At 42.0% G+C, this 26,600-nt stretch overlaps 1 protein-coding gene across 2 annotated transcripts; it reads left to right on the top strand.

Annotated features, from left to right (window-relative positions):
- Nucleotides 1-2,468: 2,468 nt before the first annotated feature.
- LOC137327207 (superoxide dismutase [Cu-Zn]) lies at nucleotides 2,469-26,600 on the top strand. 2 transcript variants are annotated; one of them, XM_067992773.1, is made up of 6 exons: nucleotides 2,469-2,618; nucleotides 5,030-5,080; nucleotides 9,995-10,088; nucleotides 13,760-13,829; nucleotides 23,163-23,280; nucleotides 26,108-26,600. In XM_067992773.1, exons 1-6 carry the CDS (start codon nucleotides 2,553-2,555, stop codon nucleotides 26,216-26,218), a joined length of 510 nt encoding a protein of 169 aa, XP_067848874.1. In that variant the 5' UTR covers nucleotides 2,469-2,552; the 3' UTR covers nucleotides 26,219-26,600. The 2 variants fall into 2 exon arrangements, with proteins under 2 accessions (XP_067848874.1, XP_067848876.1); XM_067992775.1 differs by lacking the exon at nucleotides 5,030-5,080 and having other exon boundaries at nucleotides 2,472-2,618.

The raw sequence follows: 26,600 nt of genomic DNA on the forward strand, positions 1-26,600 counted from the left end.
AACTGGCGAGAAGGGGTAAGTAAAGGGGGTACAAGGAATGGAGTTTTTACAATGTGTGCAGGACTCCATTCTTACCCAGTAAAAAGCCCAACAAGAGAGGAAGCACTGCTGGATCTAGTAATGGGAAATGAACCAGAACTGATAAGAGAAGTAAGCGTATGGGGAACATCTAGGCAATAGCGATCGCAGCATAATAAGGTTTAAGATAAAGATTAAGAAGGATATAAGACAAAGACCAAAGTAATAAATTGGGAAAAAAGCTGATTTTAAGGAGATGAGAATGGAACCAGGGAAAATAAACTGTAAAAATTTACTGACAAAGAAATAGAACAGCAGGGGGAAATATTAAAAACGGTGACCGATAGGGATACATACGATAAACTCACAGGTAATGACAGCTAAATGGCAGAAATATTAAATAATTACTTTGCCTTAGTATTTACCAGGGAGACTAACATGGTGGGCATGACGTTAGAAGAAGAGATCAAAAAAGATATAAAGACATTTAAGATAGAAAGGGGGAGATAATTGATAAACTAATCAAACTTAGAGAGGATAAAACCCCTGGTCCAGATGGATTGCATCCACTCATATTAAAAGTTAGGGAAGAGATAGCAGAAGCACTATTATGTATTTATAAAAATTCATTAGAAAAGGGTAGAGTGCCAGAGGACAGTTTATATGATTTCTATATTTAAAAAGGGAGATAGAACAAGTCCAGAGAACTATAGACCAATTAGTCAGTGGTAGAAAAGATAATGGAATCTAAGATGTAATAGAAAAACTTCTAGAAACTGAAAATATAATAAAGAATAGTCAGCACGGATTTCAAAAAGGAAGTTCCCTGGTTTTATTTTGAATGCTGTGTACATTGCTGTACAGGCAGTTTAATTCATCTTTAATCGTTTTCCTTTTAATTTATTTTTAATAGTCCTTTTATACTTCTGTTTTATAACTGTATTTGTTATTTGTCGATGTGACATTGGTGAAACAGGCCATTGGGCCTGCGTTTTTCTCCACAAAAAACACCTTAGTCTAATCCCACTCTCTTGCTCAATCTTCATAACAACAACAACTTGCATTTATATAGTGCCTTTAACAACCTTATTAAATTATTTGAAGCAGTAACAGAAAGGGTAGACAAGGGTAATGCAGTAGATGTAATATATATTTGGATTTTTAAAAGGCCTTTGATAAGGTACTGCATAGTAGGCTCATGTGGAGTCGAGGACAAGTAGCAGAATGGATAGCAAGCTAGCTACAAAACAGAAAACAGAGAGTAGGAGTTAAAGGTAGTTACTCAGACTGGCAAAAGATGGGAAGTAGTGTTCCATAAGGATCGGTGCTAGGACACTGTTGTCCACCTTTTACTTAAATGATTTGGACTCCGGAATCGGAAATACAATTTCAAAATTTGTGGACGAGACCAAATTGGGGGTATAGTTAATACTGAGGGGGACTGCTACAAAAGAAAGGAAGTCATTAATAAACTTGCAGAATGGGTGTGTAATTGGCAAATGAATTTTGATATAAATAAGTGTGAGGTGGTGCATTTTGGAAGGAAGAATAAGGAAGCTACATGCTCCTCGGAAAATAAGAGGCTAAATGGGGTAGAGGAGCAGAGGGATCTGAGGGTACAGATACACAAATCACTAAAAGTAGTGATGCAGGTTAATAAGGCCATAAAAAAAGCAAACCATACAATGGGATTAATTTCTAGAGGGATACAATTGAAAAGCAGAGTAGTTATATTAAACTTGTATAGAACTTGGTTAGGCCACACTTGCAGTACTGTGAACGGTTCTGGTCTCCATGTTATAAAAAGGATATAGAGGCAGAGGAGAAGGTGCAAAAAAGATTGAATAGGATGATACCAGAACTGAGAGGTTATACCTATCAGGAATGATTGAACAGGCTGGGGCTTTTTTCTCTAGAAAAAAGACTGAGGGGTGACCTTTTAGAGGCTTTTAACATTATGAAAGGGTTTGATAGGGTAGACGTGGTGTAGCTGTTTCCACTCACAGAAGAGACCAAAACAAGGGGCCATAAATATAAGATAGTCACTAACAAATCCAATAGGGAATTCAGAAGAAACTTCTTTACCCAGAGAGTGGTTAGAATGTGGAACTCACTACCACACTGAGTGGTTGAGGCAAATAGCATAGATGTATTTAAGGGGAAGCTAGGTAAACACGAGGGAGAAAGGAATAGAAGGATATGCTGATAGGGTGAGACGAAGTAGGGTGGTAGGAAGTTGGTGTGGAGCATAAACACTGGCATGGACCCGTTGGGCCAAATGGCCTGTTTCTGTGCTGTAAAGTCTATGGTCCTGGGAGGGGTGACAATATTTGACACCAACACTGACCCACCCAGCCACGATAGCCGCCGAATGCGCAGGCGCTGTATTTAATAAGACTAAACGTCGACCTGCGCAGCGCGCGCTTTGTTTGACGCTAGTTCCGATACATGACGTACACTTTCGCATGCGTATATCTACTGGCACTTGAGACGGATTTATCAGTTGCACAGTTGGGTGAGATATATTAGCGATTATGAAAGCCATCTGCGTGCTGAAGGGGAGCGGTCCAGTCACCGGAACCGTCCACTTTGAGCAAACTGTGAGTTAACATAACGATTCTAACGGTTTCGATCCTGTTTCTTTGTACCGCCGCGTTAGGGACGGGTAGTGACTACGGTTCGAAACCCGGCGGGGGCGGGGGCGAGCTCCGACCTGGTCGCTAATCTTGTTTTAATAGGCGCCTGTTGTTGATGGAAGCGCTTCTTAAATGTGTCGCTTGATGTAACTGCATTCGTGTCGAAGGGGTTTATTCTCCGGCCCCTTGATCTCCTTATTGCCCCCCCCCCCCCCCTTCACCTGCAGAGGTAGGTCTGGACCTGTTGTCTTTGAATCTCCTGCTGGTGACGGCTTGGCTTGGGCTTGGGCTTGGCTGGGGTGAGAGCAGGGCCGTCTAAGGCCGCTAGTGCTGTTTTACCATAAGGGCAAAACTCGAGAATCGTGGGCCGATTAGATTCTCTTTGTTCTAGACGTGACTGCGCCTTCCCAAAAGCAAGCTATGAACCATTTTTAAGACGCGATTTAGAAGTTCTTTCTCGCTCCCGCCCGACATTTTTTTTGCTTTGTCATTGTTGCACAGTTCATAGATATGACGCAGTTTCTGCAAACAGAAGAATGTAATTGGCTGCCACGTTCTTTGACAAAGATGTGGCAAAATGAGAGTGCAAGAGGTGTGCAGAAGATTAAGCGTGAGCGACTTGATTTTATACCACTATACTGCAAAATATGTCTGACTCGTTTTTTAAGCGTGACATCGGTCACTTGTAAAAGCAGTTCGAAGTGCCCTTGGACTGCGTTCGTATGCATACATGCCAAGTGGAAAACTAGCAAAAGCTAGTTGCTTTTTTAAAAAAAAAAGCAGCTTGCTCAATAACAGCCTTCCATATTGGCCTTTTGACCCATGTTAACGGAAATGCAGTAGCACATGACCTTAACATTTCTTTTAAGCTGCAGGTATAGCCTTATGACTTGCTGTACTTCACAAAAGTGAAGTTTACAGCAGTGATGGATTTAGAAGTTATTGAAGGGGGAGTAAGATGTCAGCCAGGGCTCAGTGGTGGCACTCATGCCTCTGAGTCAGAAGGTTGTGGGCTCAAGCCCCACTCCTGAGACTTGAGCACATAACTTAAGCTGGTACCTCTGTGCAATACAGAGTGCAGTCTTTTGGATGAGACGTTATACCGAGGCTCTGTTTGCCCCCTCTAGTGGACATGAAATATCTCATTCATAAAGGAGTTCTCTTGGGGTCCTGGCCAACATTTACCCTTAACTAACACCTAAAACAGATTATCTGCTCACTTATTTCATTGCTGTTTTTAGGACCTTGCTGTGCTTCTTATACTACAATAGTGACTGTTTCAAAAGTACTTGGCTGTAAAGTGCTTTTTGATGTCCTAAGGTTGTGAAAAGTCCAAATAACTTTTTTTTATTTTGAAAGGCTGCCAATTCTGTAAGTGCACAAATGTTGCCATGAAGCTTGGAAAACACATTCAAAATACAACCTATAAAGTAGGGAGCTAAACTAAGTTTTAAAAAAAAAAATCATGTGTCAAGGGGTTTAGGTAGGCATTATGCATACTTTAGCCATTTGGTAGCCTTGGGATCAGCATTGTGGAGTCTGACAAGTCCCCCAGTAGACAAGCATGAAATGAGCTGCCATTCAGTAGATGTGTGTTGTCCTCAACTGCACCACAGCTACAGAGAACTGATCCTGAGTCCCAGGGTGTGATTTGTGGCGCACCTTACCACCCAACATCTAAAATAGTTGAGCTTGCACTAGAAATAGCATAGCAGCTCAAAGCCAGTTGTTAGATTTACATCAGGCGCATCCTCTTTCTCTCACTAGAAAATGCCTACGATAAGTCGTGAGAAAATGCACCTTGACATAAAGTGCAAGCTGGGCATGCCTGAGAAAGTTGTAGCAGTTTATTTGTTGTTTATAAATATATTGGGTTTTTAAAAAAAAATTCTGGCTTACTTTCTTCTATTGGTAGTACATAAATTAATATTCTAATGGCCTTCAGTCCTGCCCTGCAACCAATTGGTTTCCAACAGGTGGCACTTCCATCTTCCAAATGATTTACTGTAATTTGTTAATACAACTTCTGATCCCAATGGGGAAAAAAGCTGAATATTCTTTTAGTTGACAGTTGGCATGTATGAATATGAGCTAGAATGCCCCCAAAAATGGCACTGTAGTAGTCATTTTGATAAGTGTTTTATTTTTCTTTTAACAGTAACATTTCAACCCTTTCACTTTCCAGTCCTGGCTTTTTTTCTACATATTAACATAGTGACTACAGATTTCTTATTAGTCTCCAGAAGTATCTCTGTCTGAAGTGTATCGTCCTTTTTTTCTTTCCCCTTCCCCTTTTTAAAAAAAAATTAAGATGTAGTTGAAAATTCATAGTTCACTGACTTAACTGTAAATATATAACCTTTTAAAATTGACAGGTCAGGAAGGAGCGGAACTGGAGAATCTGTCCTTGTAAACGGCAGTTAGTGGTAAGGCCACGTGCTGGCAGTGAAACTATTTATATATAGATAGAAAAGCTTTAGGGTTAGAAATGTGAAGTAATTCTACCAAAAAAAAACCTGGAAGTATAGCATAATCAACTAATGGGGCTGTTGGATTGTGTATTCCCATGGCATTGCACATGAGTCTAGAATGAGTGGGTTTAGAGGGTGATGGATAATTGGAACTGGGCATGCAGATGTAATTTAAGTTTCCATTTTAAAGTTATATTGAGTCCTAATTGGTTTTTTGTTTATTTATAGTTGGTAGAAAAACTTGCAGTTTGGGAAGCAGAAGTGGACTTGTTTGGAGCATAGAAATTTCTCTGCAATGTAAGCTGGGAGTTGAAAACTGAGGTGTAATTATAGCATCACCAATTTATGCATAGGTTAAACACAAATATTGGTTAGTTTTTTTTTGGGGGGGGGTTAATAGTGGATTTGCAAATAGTCATTTAACCAGTTTGCACTAGTAACATGCAAACCCACCACAACCTGTCACCTTGATTTTAAGTGACGTTTTATAGGTCATGTCCTACCAATTGAGACATTTTACTAACTATAAATATCTCCTTAGATGGAGTGTTCTAGTTTGTTTTCAGATATAGCGGGGGGGGGGAAGAAAAGAGAGAAAGAAGCAACTTACAGGTTTGATCGTACAACTAGTTTTTCCTTTACCACCTTCTCCCCTTTATTACAATATGTACCTTGACATCACTATTGTTCATTTGTGCACAACTTAAAAGGTCCTTCATTCAGTCTGTTTTTCTGCTTAGCAGGCCCCAGGTAGATCATGTACATCTGGTGTAGATTTTTTTTGAAGTTAACTTTTTTCATTCTCTTGCTGCCTTTAATAAATATGAAGGTTACATAATTATTTAACTAGAACTACTTTTGTGGGAGTTACTGGCAGTTGATAGTTTTTTTTAAAAAAAGCATATGCTGGCATTATTGATTCTTCTGATGTCTGGTTTGCTCAGACACTTCTTGAACTTTGGGATTGGCCAGGTGTGCTACAACAGTTGCGGATGTTTGTATGGAGTGCCCATCTTCAAAGATTTTGAACTAATAAATGGATGGCTACTTTTCCTTCAGGAAAAGACTTACTTCAAATAGTGTGTCTTTGCATATTTAACATGCTCAACTGAACAAATACTTTTTTCCCTCTGTCTACTGAGACTATTAGATCCTGAATTCTTGATCTGAAACCTTTTGCTCTTTCACAGGTCTGACCCTGTTAATATTTAACTTTATCTGGAAAAGATTAGATTAAGTTAGAGTAACTAAATTTCCATTCTGAAGTGGTTGCAAAACTTTAATTTAGCTTAATTTTCATAAAGATCAGTTTTATCACATTTGTGATTTCATTGACTTAATTATCAGCATTGTTTTTGATTAAAGAGCTGCTTTCTTGCAGATCTGTGAATTTCCCTCTTTTGATGCCCATTTGATTTTTGTGATGAAACATTCATGGAGCATCAAATTAGGCATTGCACAGACCAGTAAAGAACTTTGGGACCTAGACTTTGCAGATGACATCTGCCTCATTAATAAAAATGTAGAAGACAGCAAAGAAAGACACACAATCTCTGATAGCCAGAAAAGTTGGGTTATACATCAATGGTGCAAAAGCCCCAGTCATAAAGTTAATGTTGAATTTTGACAAGAAATTCACCCAGAAGGTGAACTACTGCAAAATATGCAGTCTTTTACCTATTTGGGTATTGTGGTTCAAGGCAATGAAGAAATGTCAGATTATCAAAGCTTGCATCAGAAAAGCTAATGGAGCTTTCCAAACACTTCACCCAATTGGGAAATCAAATGTTATTGGAGAAAAAACAAAGTTGAGACTTTTTAAGAGTAATGTGCTGGCTATGCTCCTATATGGATCAAATGTGGCAGTCCAACACAGCCATTCAAAATGAGCTCGACCGCTTCGTGTAGATGCTTGCGATGGTCAGATGGTTTAACAAAGTGATGTTTGGATGGCGTCAACCAGTTCTGCCTCGTGTGTTCTGAAGGCATGAAACCAAGTAGAAGAGACTTGTCTTGGAAATAAAGCAACATTAGGAAAATGTTTTTTTAAATCTAATGTTTGTTCAAACCGTCTCCATTGGGAGGTGGCACCCTCCATAAAATTAGAGTAAGTGAAAGTTTGTATATTATCCCAGGGTGTAACGTCTGGGTTAGAGCTGAGTTTTGATTCCTTCCAGAAATTGTGTTGGAGGGGATTATGCATGGAAACATTCTTGGCAGGTATGAGATCTATTGTGAACTGATGCCACAATATTTGTATTGTTTCTGCACAGCATCCATGTGACTGAAATTGGATGTTGCAAAACCAAATGTAGAATTTGCAGTGGCGTGAATGAACCCACCATAACTTGTTAAATAAACGAGGTGGTTAAAAATGAGACACTGAGGGGGGGCGGGGGAAAAGAATATTTGGATTGCTTTTGAGTTTAATTTTTTTAAAGCATTTGTAAAACCTTCATCTGATCACAATGCTTCTGCAGTATAAAATGGACTATGCCTTTGGGGTAGAAGTACCATATTCTTTGATCTGCCACAAAACTATCCAAGTTGCTTTTACTATAGTCGGTCGTTTGCAGATGGATACAGCAAAGGCTATGGGCCCCGACAACATCCCAGCTGTAGTGCTGAAGACTTGTGCTCCAGAACTAGCTGCGCCTCTAGCCAAGCTGTTCCAGTACAGCTACAACACTGGCATCCACCCGACAATGTGGAAAATTGCCCAGGTATGTCCTGTCCACAAAAAGCAGGACAAATCCAATCCGGCCAATTCCCGCCCCATCAGTCTACTCTCAATCATCAGCAAAGTGATGGAAGGTGTCGTCGACAGTGCTATCAAGCGGCACTTACTCACCAATAACCTGCTCACCGATGCTCAGTTTGGGTTCCGCCAGGACCACTCGGCTCCAGACCTCATTACAGCCTTGGTCCAAACATGGACAAAAGAGCTGAATTCCAGAGGTGAGGTGAGAGTGACTGCCCTTGACATCAAGGCAGCATTTGACCGAGTGTGGCACCAAGGAGCCCTAGTAAAATTGAAGTCAATGGGAATCGGGGAAAACTCTCCAGTGGCTGGAGTCATACCTAGCACAAAGGAAGATGGTAGTGGTTGTTGGAGGCCAAGCATCTCAGCCCCAGGGCATTGCTGCAGGAGTTCCTCAGGACAGTGTCCTTGGCCCAACCATCTTCAGCTGCTTCATCAATGACCTTCCCTCCATCATAAGGTCAGAAATGGGGATGTTCGCTGATGACTGCACAGTGTTCAGTTCCATTCGCAACCCCACAGATAATGAAGCAGTCCGAGCCTGCATGCAGCAAGACCTGGACAACATCCAGGCTTGGGCTGATAAGTGGCAAGTAACATTCGCGCCAGATAAGTGCCAGGCAATGACCATCTCCAACAAGAGAGTGTCTAACCACCTCCCCATGACATTCAACGACATTACCATCGCCGAATCCCCCACCATCAACATCCTGGGGGTCACCATTGACCAGAAACTTAACTGGACCAGCCATATAAATACTGTGGCTACGAGAGCAGGTCAGAGGCTGGGTATTCTGCGGCGAGTGACTCACCTCCTGACTCCCCAAAGCCTTTCCATCATCTACAAGGCACAAGTCAGGAGTGTGATGGAATACTCTCCACTTGCCTGGATGAGTGCAGCTCCAACAACACTCAAGAAGCTCGACACCATCCAAGATAAAGCAGCCCGCTTGATTGGCACACCATCCACCACCCTAAACATTCACTCCCTTCACCACCGGCGCACTGTGGCTGCAGTGTGCACCATCCACAGGATGCACTGCAGCAACTCGCCAAGGCTTCTTCGACAGCACCTCCCAAACCCGCGACCTCTACCACCTAGAAGGACAAGGGCAGCAGGCGCATGGGAACAACACCACCTGCACGTTCCCCTCCAAGTCACACACCATCCCGACTTGGAAATATATCGCCGTTCCTTCATTGTCGCTGGGTCAAAATCCTGGAACTCCCTTCCTAACAGCACTGTGGGAGAACCGTCACCACACGGACTGCAGCGGTTCAAGAAGGCGGCTCACCACCACCTTCTCAAGGGCAATTAGGGATGGGCAATAAATGCCGGCCTTGCCAGCGACGCCCACATCCCGTGAACGAATAAAAAAAAATGTAAACCAGCACCTGTGCATTTGCTGTTGGGTTATGGCTACTAGCTCAATTTAAGATTAGCTTGTCCTGTGCCTTTGTACTCTACGTCCCCATATTAACAATGGAACTCAGCTGTACAAGAGGGACCAGTTCCTCACTGTGCTATGAAGGGGAAGATTGATTTTTTTTTTTTTCTTTTCCAGAGCTCACTCTTGCCTCGATGTGCGTGCAGCCACCCCCCACCCCCCCCCCCCCATAAAAATTCTGTTTAAAAGTACATAACTCATGTATTTTTGAAAAGACTGTAATGTGAAACACTTGCTGCTTTACATGCAATAGTTCTAGGAATCTTGCTTTATGTCTGTTAACTACGCTGTCTTATTTTTGGGTATGAGATGCCTTTGTACCATGAGTCTTATCAAAATATTCATCTGTGATGTGTTCAAGGGAATATGTTGCCACCATTCAGGTACCCTCTTATCTAACTGGCTATTAAATATAGATAGTCTTCCAAACATGGTGGACTGAAGTAGTCATTGCAAGTTTAAAATGTTATGGCAATCTAAAAGTAGGTGAAGATTAACTTGGATTGCCAATGTGGCTGCAAAATCAGTCATCGAGTTCTGTTTGGAGACTGCACAGATGACTAGTTCTGATTGCCTTTACTGCAGGTTATTACTAAATTATTGTAATGTCAGCATCTTGGAAGAAATATGCTTAAACCTCTATGGATTTCTCTTCTCCAGGAAGATGGACCTGTGACTGTAAAAGGAAGCATCACTGGATTGGATCCTGGAAAGCATGGGTTTCATGTTCATGCTTTTGGAGATAATACAAATGGTATGGACTGAATACTTAAACTTTTTTGATTCTAAATGTGGCTACACATCATGGTGTGGGTAAAATCCGATACTTTGAGATGTGAATAGCCAGTGTTGTGGGGAATAAGACGGGTAGACACAAAAGCATGAGCAACTGGCCGAGTACAGACCACCCTGCCAGCACGGTGTTCCAACAATAGATCACCATCCCAATCTGAGAAACAGTCTACAAGGCAGCTTTGGAAGTCTTGGGTGCAGTTGTCTGGAACTGGTTTGAAGATGATATTAAAACGGCTACTTAATGAGACACACTGACTCATCGTAGTTGATGACTTGTCGTTTATCCAAGAAGAAGCAAGCTTATAATATTCATAAACAAGTCCAGACAGTAAGCATGTGTGACACTTAGTGGAGCAAAAGGCAGATGAATTGCAGTCCTATGATGACCAAAAGGACATAACATCTATAATACACTTAAGACAGTATATGGCCCACAATCTAGTGGCTCCACCTTTTTGTTATGAGCACTGATCAAACCACTCTTCTCAGTCAAAAATCAGATCCTGAAAAGAGGGGCTGATCATTTCCTAAGCCTTCTAAATAAGAAAGCAACTATCAATGATGAGGCCATCGATCAGCTCACTCAGTATGCCATTAATATCCTTGCAAAAGAAATACTGCCTCGCTCTTTCCTGCAACTCCATTTTTGAATCCCTCCAATCAGGTTTCCACCACTTACCACAGTACTGAAATGGCCCTTATCAAAGTCACAAATGACATTGTGACTGACCGTGGTAAACTATCCATCCTTGTCCTTCTAGTCCTGTCTGCAGCCTTTGACACTGTTGACCACACCATCCTCCTCCAGTGGCTCTCCTCTGTTGTCCAGCAGGGTGGGTCTGTGCTCACCTGGTCCCATTCTTATCTATCCAGTCGTAGCCAGAGAATCACCTGCAATGGTTTCTCTTCCAGCTCCCACACCATTACCTCTGGTGCCCCAAGGATCTATCCTTGGTGGCCGGTGTGGGGGGGGGGGGCCCATTTCTCATCTACATGCTGTGCCTCGGTGACATCATCCGAAAACACGATGTCAGATTTCACAAGTACGCTGATGACACCCAGTTCTACCTCACCACCACCTCTCTCAACCCCTCCACTGTCTCTGATTTGTCACTTTGCTTTTCCGGCATCCAGTATTGGATGAGCAGAAATGTCCTCCAATTAAATATTGGGAAGACTGAAGCCATTGTCTTTGGTCCCTGCTGCAAACTTCATTCCCTAGCCACCGACTCTGATCTCTGGTAAGTTTGGGTGTCCAGACAAATTCATTGAAATGGTCAAACAATTTCATGATGACTAGATTGTTTGAATTGTCCCCATTTTCCATCTCCTTCACTGTTACAAAAGGTGTTGAGTAAGGATGTGTCCTTGCACCATTGCTCTTCAGCATTTTGTTTGCTGCTGTGCTTCTCGTGGCTTTCAATAATCTCAGTCGGAGTCGAGATCAGATTCAGGACAGATGAACAGCTCTTCAATCTTAAAATAAGTTGTTTTTTTTTTAAAAAAGTGTTTGTTTGTGAACTCCTATTTGCTGATTGTGCTCACGTGGCCCACTCCAAGATGATATGCAAACAATCATGAATCACTTAGCAATAGCTTGCCTGCAATTTGACACGTCTATTTGCCTTAAAGATGGTGGTACTCTTCCAGCCAGCCCCAGGCAAGGATTACACTCCACATATCATCACTATCTGTGATCACATTTTTCAGGCTATGGACAATTTCACCTACCTAGGTAGCACCCGATCTAGAGAAGTCCATATCAGTACAGAAGCATCCTGTAGAATTGCCAAAACTAGCTAGCTGAATGAATCTCGAAGATCACCTTTTATATGGCACTGATGACTAGGAAAGTGATCTCGTGGTGGACAGCAACACTTTTTTTTATTAAATGACTACAGTGCAAAATACATGCCCATAAGTGGAACAACTTGCTCAACATAAAGCCTGGTGGAAAAACCACCCATGAAAGCACCTCCTACTATGGTGCCTGTCCCAATGCTGATGCTGAACTTAAATGCCAGGTGAAGAAGTCTTGCTTGAAAAAAAAATCAAGATTCCTGAGTTGGCCCATCCAGGATTCACTGTGGATGCTCCTTCCTAGCAAAAATTGTTCTCATCTGTCATCAGAAAATGAAGATATTTTGGCTGCTGTCTGCCATGTCAAATGACTAATCAATATTGCTGGAGATAATTACAGTTTATCCAAGGCTGGATGTCTGACAAGCAATCTTGCAACAGTGGAGGAGTCAAGATGAGCTGGGTGTCGTTAGTGTATGTTGGAAACTGACCCTGTGTCGGCAGATATTGCCAAGGGGCAGCATTTGGCCAAGGAAAAGGAGCGGGGTGCCAGCGATAGAATCTTGGTGACTCTCTGGAGGTAATGGGGTGGGAGCATGAAGGGAAGCCATAGCTGGAGGTGCTCTGGCTACGATTGGATTGTTAAGAGGGTAGTCCTACAGAGCTGGGCAACAGAGGAGAGATTTTGGAGAATGGTGTGGTTGACCATGTCAAACTGCAGAGAGCAAAGAATGATAATGCACCATAGCTACAAAATTCAAGAATGTATATCTATCTCTCTTGCTCTCAACACTGGTCCTGATCCCAACCACTTCATAAACACCCCTATTTATAAAATAGTAAATTCTGGTTCATTCAGCAGTGCCACAGAAGATGATCGAGTACTACAGAATCACACAGGTGCAAGGATGTTGGCAACAGAGATTAGATTTGAATAGCAATGTGTTGCAATTTTGGATTAATAGTTTGAGACTCCCATAAACCCATTAGTGAGGCTGGCCCCTTAAATGCATATTTTGAGAATAAATTTTAGTAATGTGTGTACTTCTGACATAGTGGCCTTTATTTAAACACCTCACTGTGGGGGTGGGGGGGTGAAAGACTTAAATATGGACATGCAGGCCACGCAAATGCCTACCAGGTTTTTTTTAAACAAAGATATCTGGGTGTCAGTCTCCTGCTTTGGAGAGGTGGAACACTTCATCATTAACAAATTTAAATTTGGCTCTCTGTGCAATTGAGCACCTGATTTTAAAATTCACCACTGCTGTGTGGGTTTCCCAAGGATCAGGAAACCTGGCAGTGAAGGAAGTGGAAGCTGCCGTCTCCAAAAGGTAAGTGCCTTTTCCAGCACTCTGTGGGCCAGGAGTGCTTTTCTCCCGCACCACCCCACTGGGGCCCTTCATGGAAGCCTTTTGCGGGGGGGCCAACCCCCTACCGATCGTGGCCTTCTCCCCCCTGCTGTATTTGCTTACTTCCTGATTGCCAGGGACCCTTCTGGTTTTCCCTCCCAGGCTGTCAATTTGGCTGGCTGCTGGGCAGGAAACAGAACAAAAAATGAGGTCCTATGTTCAGGAGCTCCACATCCCCAGCCTTGCTGAGTTCTTCAGCTGATTTTGATCCCTCACACCCTCCCTGTAAATATTGGGGCACTGTTTCTTCATTTTGATTCCAAAACTAGTTGTAAAAATAAGGTTTATTTTAAAAGAAATTGCTGATCTCAACTTCCTTCCACACCAACATGTTCCATGAAGTTTTGTGATCAATTAAATGTGACATTGCTGGTCTAAGTGTAGATGACCTGGCTTCTGTTATTTGTATACAAAACAGGTTGTATCAGTGCAGGACCTCACTACAACCCTTTTTCAAAAAATCATGGTGGACCAGAAGCTGAAGAAAGGTGAGCATTTATATAGATGGGTTTTACATGCTAAATGCCCCTTTTGGGTATTCAATGGACATAACTTTATAATGCTGCTTTGGACACCTTTTAATGTAATAGCAATTAAGGGCTATAATACACATTTTTAAAAATCAGTTGTCCAATGTTTTCCTGCCATGACTAAACTCCAGGTTCATTTAAGTTGAAGTAACTAGTTTAACAACTTAATTTGGCATAATTTTTTTTTTAAAAATGACCTTGTAACTCCTTGTGTACACTGAATTATATAAACCAGGAAGATCCCTGGTTTTAATTGAATAGGGCCAGTCTTGGCTGGGTTGATGTGCTATGGTTAACTTTTTATTCGTTCATGGGATGTGGGTGTTGGCTGGGCCTTGCCAGCCTTCATCAATGACCTTCCCTCCACATAAAGTCAGAAATGGGGATGTTCACTTACCATTGCAGTGTTCAGTTCCATTCGCAACCCCTCAGATAATGAAGCAGTCCGTGCCTGCATGCAGCAAGACCTGGACAACATTCAGGCTTAGGCTGATAAGTAGCAAGTAACATTCGTGCCAGGCAATGACCATCTCCAACAAGAGTGCCTAACCACCTCCCCTTGACATTCAATGGCTGCTTGTGTTTTTGGAGTTGCACTTGTCCAGGCAAGTGGAGAGTATTTCATCACACCCCTGACTTGTGCCTTGTAGATGTTGGGAAGGCTTTGGGGAGTCAGGACGTAAGTCACATGCCACAGAATACCCAGCCTCTAACCTGCTCTTGTTGCCATAATATTTATGTGGCTGGTCCAGTTAAGTTTCTGGTCAATGGTGACCCCCAGAATGTTGATGGTGGGGGATTCGGCAATGGTAGTGCTGTTGAATGGAACTGAACACTGCAATCGTCATTGACCATCCCCATTTCTGACCTTATGATGGAGGGAAGGTCATTGATGAAGTAGCGGAAGATGGTTGGGCCTCGGACACTCCCCTGAGGAACTCCTGCAGCAATGTCCTGGGGCTGAGATGGTTGGCCTCCAACAACCACTACCATCTTCCTTTTTGTTCTAGGTATGACTCCAGCCACTGGAGAGTTTTCCCCCTGATTCCCATTGACTTCAATTTTACTAGGGCTCCTTGGTGCCACACTCGGTCAAATGCTGCCTTGATGTCAAGGGCAGTCACTCTCTCACCTCACCTCTGGAATTCAGCTCTTTTTTGTCCATGTTTGGACCAAGGCTGTAATGAGGTCTGGAGCCGAATGGTCCTGGCGGAACCCAAACTGAGCATCAGTGAGTAAGTGCCATTTGATAGCACCGTTGACAACACCTTCCATCACTCTGCTGATGATTGAGTAGACTAATATTTGGCAGTAATTGGCTGGATTGGATTTGTCCTTTGTGGACAGGACACACCTGGGCACTTTTCTACTGATGGTTACATGCCAGTGTTGTAGCTGTACTGGAAAAGTTTGGTTAGAGGCATGGCTAGTTCTGGAGCACAAGTCTTCAGCACTACAGCCGGGATGTTGTCTGGGCCCATAGCCTTTGTGGTATCCTGTACACTCAGCCGTTTCTTGATCACGTGGAATGAATCGAATTGGCTGAAGACTGGCTTCTGTGATTGTGGGGATATTGGGAAGAGGTAGAGATGGATCATCCACTCGGCACTTCTGGCTGAAGATGGTTGCAAATGCTTTGATCTGATCTGTTTGGTTGTGGAATCGCTTAGCCCTGTCTATAGCATGTTGCTTCTGCTGTTTCGCATGCATGTAGTCCTGTGTTGTAGCATCACCAGGTTGGCACCTCATTTTTAGGTACGCCTGGTGCTGCTCCTGGCATTCTCTTCTACACTCTTCATTGAACCAGGGTTGATCCCCTGGCTTGTTGGTAATGGTAGAATTCTGCTGCTGATGACCCACAGCACCTCATGGACGCCCAGTTTTGAGCTGCTCGATCTGTTCTGAATCTATCCCATTTAGCACGGTGGTACTGCCACACATGTTGGATGGTATCCTCAGTGTGAAGATGGGATTTTTGTCTCCACAAGGACTGTGTGGTGGTCACTACTACCAATACTGTCATGGACAGATGCATCTGCGACAGATAGACTGGTGAAGACGAGGTCAAGTAGGTTTTTCCCTCTTTGGTTCGCTCACCACCTGCCGCAGCCCCAGTCTGGCAGCTATGTCCTCCGGGACTTGGCCAGCTCGGTCAGTAGTAGTGCTACCAAGCCACTCTTGGAGTTCCCCCACCCAGAGTACATTCTGTACCGTTGCACGCCTCAGTGCTTCCTCCAATTTCCACTCGACATGTAGGATTGACTCATCTGCTGAGGGAGGGTGCTAGGTGGTAATCAGCAGGAGGTTTCCTTGCCCATGTTTGACTTGATGCCATGAGATTTCATGGGGTCCGGACCTCATGTTGAGTCCCAGGGCCACTCCCTCCTGACTATATCACTGTATCACCACCTCTGGTGGGTCTGCCCAGCCGGTAGGACAGGACAGGACATAACCAGGGATGGTGATGGAAGAGTCTGGGACATTGGCTGAAAGGTATGATTCTGTGAGTGTGGCTATGTCAGGCTGTTGCTTGACTAGTCTGTGGGACAGCTCACCCAATTTTGGCACAAGTCCCCAGATGTTAGTGAGGAGGACTTTGCAGGGTCGACTTGGTTTGCTTTTGTCGTGTCTGGGTGGTCCATCCGGTTTTATTCTTGTGACTTTTCGTTGAGATTATACTTCTGAGTGGCTTGCTAGGCCATTTCAGAGGGGAGTTAAGAATCAACCACATTGCTGTGGGTCTGGAGTCACATACTGGCCAGACTGGGTAAGGATAGCAGGTTTCCTTTCCCTAAAGGGCATTTTATGACAATCTGGTAGTTTTATGGCCACCATTACTGATGCTAGTTTTTTTTAATTCCAGATCTTATTTGAAATTCATTGAATTTAAATTCCCCAGCTGCCATGGGGGGATTTTAACTCACTACTCTGGATTATTAGTCCAGGCCTCTGGATTACTAGTCTAGTAACATAACCACTATGCTACCATACCCTTAGTTCCATTCTTCTACTCAAAAGCAAGAGCTAATCCCAGTTAATGGATATTCAGTAATCTTCCAATTCTTGTATGTGTAGACACCTGGAGAATGGGCTTAGCTCCTATTGTGATCAAGTCACCAAGGTTTGCACATTAAGAATGGTGGTGCCTCCAGTAAATGGAAGAGAAATTTATTTTTTTAAAAAATAAAGATGACTAATCAGTTTTTTACTAAAGTAATTCAGTCTTAGGCAATTTGGCCCCATATCTCTGAATTGCTGGCTACAAACTTTTTGTTGGTGTCCCTTTTTTAAAAAAAAAGGAGCATAGAAGATTTAAGTGTAGGTTTTTGTTTTGTCAATTGGATAAATAACAAACTACTTTTTCACTTTTCAAATGATCTCTGACTTGTCCTACAAAAGCTTGTTTCTCTTTTTAACCAATTTTAAAATCAAGCTGTTGCAAGTTGCACATACTAGTCCCATGTTTAGAGAGGCTTTAACTCTTTGCACTATCCAGAGTACAAGAAAAGCTTGCCTGAAGTGATTCTTCTCTCTACCTCCAACCTCTCCATCACAAAGTTTCCTAACTATGGTTAGTACTCCACTGAACCTTGTTTTTCACACTGCAAATATAATCTGTTGTCTCCCTTTCTGCATCCTTGTGTTCTCCACTCTTTCCAAGGACCTCTGCACCCTTTTTATTCTCTACTAAAATCTGCAGGCCTTTCAAAACCTAGGCTTGGTGTTGCTTAATCATTCCTTGATTTACCTTTTTCCTCCTGGCCATGGCTGTTCACTAGGGTTGCTCAGTTTTAAAATTAAATCTGTTGCAGGATTAGAAACCAGTAACAAATTAAATTATCACACCCTTCCACATGAAACCCTAATTCAACCCCACTTTACTCTCCACCTCTTACCCTATCTCCAGCTTTTCCAAAGTCCTGGAACATGTCATTGCCTTGTAAGCACACCCCTATCTTTGTCAACATTCCTTTTTTTTTTAAGGCATCAAATATGTCTTCTGCCCTACCTACAGCACTAGTCTGAGATGAGGTTCCAACCATCACTGAGACTGCCTACTTACACCTCTGTAACGTCGGCTGTCTCTGCCCCGCCTCAGCTTAGCTGCCAAAACTCCCATCCGTGCCTTTGTTACCTCTAGGCTTGACTATTCCAATGCTTTCTTGGCCAGACTCCCATCTTCCACCCTCATAAACTTGAGGTCATCCTAAACTGTTCCCTGTATCCTAACTCTCTCCAGTCCTGTTCACCCATCACACCCCTGTGCTTGCTGACCTACATTGGCTCCTGGTCCGGGGATGCACTTTTTAAAAAAAAAAAAAAAAATTCTCATCCTTGTTTTCAAATCCCTCCATGGCCTTGCCCCTCCCTATCTCTAATCTCCTCCAGCCCTACAAACCTCCAAGATCTCTGTGCTCCTCCAATTCTTGCCTTTTGTGTATCTCCAATTTTAATCGCTCCACCATTGAAGGCTGTGCCTTCAGCTGCCTAGGCCTTAAGCTCTGGAATTCCCTCCCTAAACCCCTCATCCTTGAAGACACTCCTTTTAAAACCTACCTCTTTGATCAAACTTTTGGTCACCTGTCCTAGTGGCTCGGTGTCAAATTTTGTTAATTACTCCTGTGAAACACCTTGGGACGTTTTACTATGTTAAAGGTGCTATATAAATCAAAGTTGTTATAGTCAAATTCACAAAGTACATGTGTGACTGTGATTGTAGTGAGAGATTGCTGTCTTGTGCGCTCATTTCTTTTTCTCTGCTCTGCTGTTGACCACCCTTTTTGGTGTGTCTTTTCAGCAGTCCACTTCTGTTAATACTCTTACCTGGCTCTACACATCTGCCTCTCTACACATCTAGCTCATCATGGACTCAACTTTTCCTCCAACAGCTTCTGAACAGTCAACGTGAATTTGTTAAGGGAAGGTCGTGTCTGATTAACTTGATTGAATTTTTTGAGCAGGTAACAATGAGGGTAGTGCATTTGATGTAGTCTATGTGGATTTTAGCAAGGCTTTTGACAAGGTCCCACATGACAGATTGGTCAAAAAAAGTCAAAGCCTATAGGATCCAAGGGAGAGTGGCAAGTTGGAGCCAAAATTGGCTCAGTGGCAGGAAGCAAATGGTAGCGGTGGACGGGTGTTTTTGTGACTGGAAGGCTATTTCCAGTGGGGTTCCACAGTACTCAGTACTAGCTCCCTTGCTTTTTGTGGTGTATATATTAATGATTTTAGACTTAAATGTATGGGGCATGATTAAGAAGTTTGCAGATCATTCAAAGATAGGCTGTGTGGTTGATTAGTGAAGAGGAAAGCTGTAGCCTGCAGGAAGATATCAATGGACTGGTCAAGTGGGCAGAAAAGTAGCAAATGGAATTCAATCTGGAGAAGTGAGGTAATGCATTTGGGGAGGTCAAACAAGGAAAGGGCATACACCCAATAAATGGGAGGATACTGAGGTGTAGAGGAAGAGTGCATGTCCACAGATCCCTGAAGGTAGCAGGACAGGAAGATAAGGTGGTTAAGAAGGCATATGGGATACTTTCCTTTTTATTAGCTGAGGTATAGACTATAAGAGCAAGAAGGTTATATTAGAACTGCATTAAAACACTAGTTAGGCCACAGCTTGAGTACTGTGTACAGTTCTGGTCGCCACATTACAGGAAGGATGTAATTGCACTAGAGGGTACAGAGATGTCTGAGGATGTAGCCAGGACTGGAGAATTTGTTATAAGGAAAGATTGAATAGGCTGGGGTTGTTTTCTTTGGAACGGTGGAGGCTGAGGGTTGATTTTAATTGAGGTGTTAAAATTATCAGGGTCTGAGTGTACAGGAAGGACCTATTTCCCTTTGTAGAAGTCAGTAACCAGGGGCATAGATTTAAAGTGATTGGTAGGATTAGAAGGGAACGGAGTTAAAAAATTTCACCCAGAGGGTGGTAGGGGTCTGGAACTAACTTCCTGAAAGGGTGGTAGAGGCAGAAACCCTCATCACATTTAAAAAGTACTTGGATATGCACTCGAATTGCCATATCCTACAAGGCTACAGACTAAGTGCTGGAAAGTGGGATTAGGCTGGGTAGCTCTTTATTGACCGGCACAGACACAATAGGCCAAATGGCCTCCTGTGTATCAATTTTTCTATGTTCCTTTATCTGTGTAGTCACACCTTGTGTATCCATTGGCTCCATTCTTGGTCCCTTCATCTTCACAATTTACATGCTACTTCTTAGCTATTATCTGAAAGCATGGCATTAACTTCCACATGTATACCTGCTTCATCAATCCAAGGACTCTTGCTACATTCTTCAATTGCCTGGCCAACTTTGGGACTTGGATGAGCCAAAACTTCCTCCCAATTTAATATCATCAAAACCAAAGCCATCCTTTTTTTGGCTTCTGCCAGCACCTAATGGTATCTGTGCCTTTTGACTCCAACACCTTCAGCTGCCACCTCCCTGGTGAATTGAGGTGCAGGACATTGGTTTACTGTTCATTGTCAAATTCTTTCCCAGATCTGCTTCACCTCTCATCACCAAGTCCATGTCTTCAACATTTCAACACTCAATTTATCTTGTTCTCTGCTAGTTGGGCACCCTATCAATACTCTTCAAGTTCCAACTGTCGTATATTACAACCCACAGCTTAAATGCAAGTTTCTACACCATTACCCCAGTTCTTGTCACTGTCTACTTTTCCTTGGTGATCTCTAGCCTTGTGTGCACCATCTGCTCTGCCAATGCTTGCTTGCTTCTCCTTGTCTCTGGCACCTTTTTTGACGGCTTAGTTCAGCAACTGCTCCTTCCTCTGGAATGTCTTGACATCTACCCTCCTTTTTAAGCCCTGCTATTCAGTTGCTTATTAACAATTTCATTTCCCCCTGCTGCTGCTGTTTCCTCCTATGTAAAGTCTTCCTGCACATACAAGTTCAAGTGTACAAAGTTAACAATAGAAATCTTTATGCATCATGATATGTTGAATGAGAAAAATGTCCCTCTTGAGTGCTTTTGAATACTGTTTATTTGAGCCACTGCTTCATCTAGTCTTTATTATAGAAAGAATCAGCCCAGAATGCCTCAGGTTTTTGTCCCATCAGTAGTGGTACCTTTTTTACTAGTTTCAGATTTGGTCAATTTAGAATAGTGCAACCCTGATCTTTTGGTGCTTTTTCTCATTTATGTTGCAGTTGTGAATTTTGCTTATGCATCTGTCTTGGGCTCTTGATAGATGCACTCTGTTAGACTGTTTAAGAATTGGCACATGTACATTGTTTGTTTTTGCTTTCAAATGATCTAACCAGAAAAGAGAAGTAAGCACAGGGGGAAAACTTCTAGGCAATAGTGATCACAACATAATAAGTTTTAAGATAGATTGAGAAGGACATAAAAAAATTAGACCAAAGTAATAAATTGGGGGGGGAAAAGCTAATTTTTCAGGGACTAGAATGAAACTAGGGAAAATAAACTGGAAAAATTTACTGACCAAGAAATAGAACAGCAGTGGGAAACATTTAACAGTGGTTAAGTGTCCAGGAGAAATATATCCCAATAAAAAGCAAGAACAAACTAGCCAGTAATACACTATGGATGAATAAAGAAATAAGGGCAAAATTGAAACTGAAGAAAAAGGTATTAGGATGAAAAGGAAGAGGATGACAAAAGGTTAGGAAAGAAGATAACAATTAGGAAGGTAGAGAAACTATGAAACTAAATTATCAAGGAATATATAAAAAAAATATTCTACAGACAAGAAAATTCAGGCTAGGGATACACATGATAAACTAAGGGATGTACATAGTAATGACAGCAGAATGGCAGAAATATTAAATTACTTTGCCTCAGTATTTACCAGGGAGACTAGCAAGGTGGGCATAACATTGGAAGAGGAGGTCAAAAAAGATATAAAATCATTTTAAGATAGAAAGGGGGAGATAATAAACTAGTCAAACTTAGACGATAAAATCCCTGGTCCGGATGGATTGCATCCATGCATATTAAGTTAGGGAAGAGATAGCAAAGGCACTATCACACGTCAGGTCTTGGGCTTTTCTTTTCCAAAACTGCAAGTGATTGCAACAGTGATTAATGGTTAGAACTAAAGTGGCTTCTCCTTAATGGCAATGCAAACACTATGTACAAGGGTCTGGTCACCTTGGGTCCTCAAGGTAACTTGCTTCATTTTGGCTAATTTTTCTTCACTTGAGGATTCCTCAATTTCACAAGTGTTGCTTTTGGTTAGGATGGCAGTGACAGCTGTTTCTATGGAAAAGTTTTTAAAAAATAATTTGGGCCAATTTCCTGTGCATAAAGCTTTTGACCCAGTTCTAAAAATTAAGAATTATGTTTGAAGTAGTATGTCCAAAATTACTTCAATGCTTGAAGAATCTTGACAGTGGAGAGAGGACTGTATTTCCTTCAGCCTGCAATCCAATAGTCGTTCTTTGAATTGCAGTGTCTACAACTTTACCCTTGCCTTCACATTACTTGTATAATGGTTCTCAGCCAGCTGAGATTTGCTATCTCAATGAAATGTTGGATCTTAATGTAATACATGTGAAGATACCAGATGCTCTTGGTTTGAAGCAGCTCACAGTTGAAGGAAAGGCCATTTGCCCAGAAAATCTACTCTCGTTGGATTTCCTGTGCTTTAAATGTACAAGTGGCACACCACTTGGACATTCCCCTATCCTTCTGAAGAGGAGGCAGAACATCTGGCTTCTTTGTTTGATTATGCCTCTGAAGTGCCGTGGGACATTTTTCTACATTAAAAGTGGTATATAAATGCAGGTTTTTGTCATTATCTGATTTAAGTTGAATTCACTAGCTTATATTCCTAATTTCATAGTTGGCATGCTCCAATGCCAATGTGTTGTCCTATGTCCACTCCAGCTTTTTGGTCTGCACTAAATAGTATTAAATGGCACTTCCTTTATTAAAGGAAGTTTCTATGGCCTGTTACTTCAACTTTTTTTTCAGGGTTGATTCTATAATCAACTTTGTAGGGCATAGTTCAGGTTAAAATTAGTGTTAAGAATTGATTACAAAACCAGACAGTAAGTTTCTCATCTTCCTACAGTCATGTGAAGATAACTCTCTCCTGTAGGAAGCACCATGGGACATTGTTACTACATTAAAGGTGCCATAAAAATGCAAGTTGTTGCTTCTAATGTGAAATGCTCTTCACTTGTGGTGAAGAACCATTCCAGTTTTTTTGGATTATGTTTTGCTTTGCAATAAACCTTGTATAGATTAAATTCATGTCTGGCTTAATTATAACTGTTTATAATTCATTGTAGACATGTCGGTGATCTTGGCAATGTGGAGGCTGATGAAAATGGTGTGGCCAGCTTTGAAATAAAGGATAAAATGCTCCATCTATCAGGACAAACGTCCATTATTGGACGTACACTTGTGGTAAGTATTCAAAACCCTGTGGCCTAGTAGTTATGTAGTGATTCAACTAAGACTAGATGAAGTGCAAACCAATCAATTTGCATTGACTTTGAGGGATTAATCTGTAAAACTGAGTTCTGGTAATTGGCTGAGATGCAAATGTGCAAATGGCTGTTCTGAGCTGTTCTTGTAAAATTATCTGCTAATCTCTAGGCCACTTAATGATCCAGCCTGTTTATCCTACTATCTGGTCTAGCATGTAATTCCTTTTATGATCTTTTTCCTTTGACTTGTACAGTTTTCACAAGGTGGAAACATTTGTAGGCTGTACTAACTTGCACCTACTACCAATTTCTGATCTTTGTGATAGAAAGCTAGGAATAGGTTGCTTCTCTTGTCTGAAGAATAGCTTAGGAGATCTGAAGGATGGCAAATTCACTTGATGGGAAGGGTGGGGAAAATGGTTAAAATCCTGAGATGTGTCAACCACTAAAGAACAAAATATGTGAATGAAATGGGTACATCTGCATAGCAAATCTGGAGAAACTAGGATATTAAATTGCACAAGGCGAAACCTGCTTCTGTTTTTGGTGGTTGGGATTGGAAATGGCAATGGGCTAAAAGTCCTGTTTGCACAAAGCTTTCAACACATCAGATCAAGATTGATTGGAACAAAGTCCAACCTTGGCCTGGCATTACTTTCTGTTGAGTACCTGGTGCAAATGAATTGCCTTACCTCTTAAGGCATTGATTCTATCTCTCTGACTTGTACCCTTTCTCTCCTTCAGGTGCACATACATACTGGCTTCTTGTTATGCAATTTATAATTTTGTTCATTTTGTATTGGCTGTTGGTCTCTGAAGAGACACCCATTGGGTGTGTTGTAATGCAATACATTTCCCTGACTCTCTTTTCCCTCCCCAGCATTGTAATCACTAGGGAATAAATGCCTTTCTGAACAATTAAGCATCGATGCATACCAGCAGAAGCAAATGGCATGGGGTGTACAGGTTATCCTCCCAAAATTGTGTTGATATCACCCAGAGGACCTAAAAAAAAAGGAAGCCTCTGTGAATAAGAAATAGATTTTAAAGTAATGAATTTTTAAAGGGGTATTCCTTGTTCCCTTATACTTTTTTAGTATTAACAGTTAATTAATACACTTGGCTTCAAGTGACAATGTAATCAACCTGGATAGATACAAAATGCTATTTACCAAAAAATGGCTAAAATGATCTCTTAGGGTGCATTTACATACAACTCACTGGTGCAAAGCAATTCCATTCACACTAACACTGCAATGTTAATGTAAACTACAGCCTGAATCCAGTGTCAGCAAAACTGCCAGGATGAAGTGAACACATTCTGTTTTGGAGTTAATGTGGGCATTTACACTTCCAAGTTTACCTGTGTTAATCTTGTATGAATGCACTGTTTGATGTATCAGGTATGAAATGGACTAAAACCCAAACATAACATAAGTTGCTGATGTGCTTTGTGTGTGTGTTTATATATAATATAGGCAGTGTCCTAGGCCCATCTGTCTTCAGATGCTTCATCAATGACCGTCCCTCCATCATAAGGTTGGAAATGGGGATGTTTGCTGATGATTGCAGTGTTCAGCTCCATTCGCAACCCCTCAATTATGAAGCAGTCCGAGCCCGCATGCAGCAAGACCTGGACAACATCCAGGCTTGGGCTGATAAGTGGCAAGTAACGCCCGCGTCAGGCAATGACCATCTCCAACAAGAGAGTCTAACCACCGCCCCTTGACATTCAACGACATTACCATTGCCGAATCCCCCACCATCAACATCCTGGGGGTCACAATTGACCAGAAACTTAACTGGACCAGCCACATAAATACTGTGGCTACAAGAGCAGGTCGGAGGCTGGGTATTCTGCAGCAAGTGACTCACCTCCTGACTCCCCAAAGCCTTTCCACCATCTACGAGGCACAAGTCAGGAGTGTGATGGAATACTCTCCACTTGCCTGGATGAGTGCGGCTCCAACAACACTCAAGAAGCTCGACACCATCCAGGACAAAGCGGCCCGCTTGATTGGAACCCCATCCACCATCTTAAACATTCACTCCTTCACCACCGGCACACAGTGGCTGCAGTGTGTACCATCCACAGGATGCACTGCAGCAACTCGCCAAAGTTCCTTCAACAGCACCTCCCAAACCCGCAGCTTTACCACCTAGAAGGACAAGAGCAGCACACACATGGGAACAACACCACCTGCACGTTCCCCTCCAAGTCGCACACCATCCTGACTTGGAAATATATCGCCGTTCCTTCATTGTCGCTGGGTCAAAATCCTGGAACTCCCTAACAGCACTGTGGGAGAACCGTCACCACGGACTGCAGCGGTTCAAGAAGGCAGCTCACCACCTTCTCGAGGGCAATTAGGGATGGGCAATAAATGCTGGCCTTGCCAGTGACTCCTAAATCCCATGAACAAATAATAAGAAAAATATAAGTATGTGAATTCCAATACTAAATCCAAACCAATATGACCTCTGTTAAAACTTATTCTGCACTGCCCCAACAGTATTGTAATATGCGTCACTCCACTGAGTCTTTATGGGAGGAAAAACCATCTCTAATGTTTCTGGAACAAATTCATACTGAATTTTTATGGCTAAATGAGATACTTAGCAGTAGGTAATGTGGCTTAAGAGCCACAATCTGTTCTCTTGCATTGCTGTGGGTTTGATCTGGATTTGGAGTGAAAAGATAATGTAACTCCTACTGCACCATTATTTCTCTTTTTATAAGGTTACAAAGCCTGCAAATAGCCTTCCCATAGAAAGTATAAATATTTTTATTTTTTATTTTGAAGATTCATGAGAAGGAAGATGACTTGGGCAAAGGTGGAGATGATGAGAGCCTTCGAACAGGAAATGCTGGAGGACGTTTAGCCTGTGGTGTGATTGGAATTTGTAAAGAATGAAATCGCTGAAGAACGAAATAAATATATCTTGGGGGGCCAGAGGGTGAAGAATTGACACTGCAATTTTTTTTTTTTGGTCAGCACATCTAACCAGTTGATGACTAAAGGTCCAATAGTCTAATGTACAGCAACTTTGTTCAGTGCACATTAAGTTCTTTTATGGATTTCACCTTGTGCTTTAAATTCCTTGAAGAGCTGTATTGTTTAATCCTAAATGCAGAAATTGTAAGTAACATTCTGTTGGATCTTGATTGTTAGTCTAGAACATTTTGTTCTCTTTAGCTATTGGAATTTGTTTAGCTATTGGAACTTAAAAGTTAATCCAATAGCTGGAAGCACTGAGCAATGTATTAATCAAATCTAATAAAAATGGTGTCCTTTC

Source organism: Heptranchias perlo, chromosome 11, assembly GCF_035084215.1.
Source record: "Heptranchias perlo isolate sHepPer1 chromosome 11, sHepPer1.hap1, whole genome shotgun sequence".
Lineage (NCBI taxonomy): Eukaryota > Metazoa > Chordata > Chondrichthyes > Hexanchiformes > Hexanchidae > Heptranchias > Heptranchias perlo.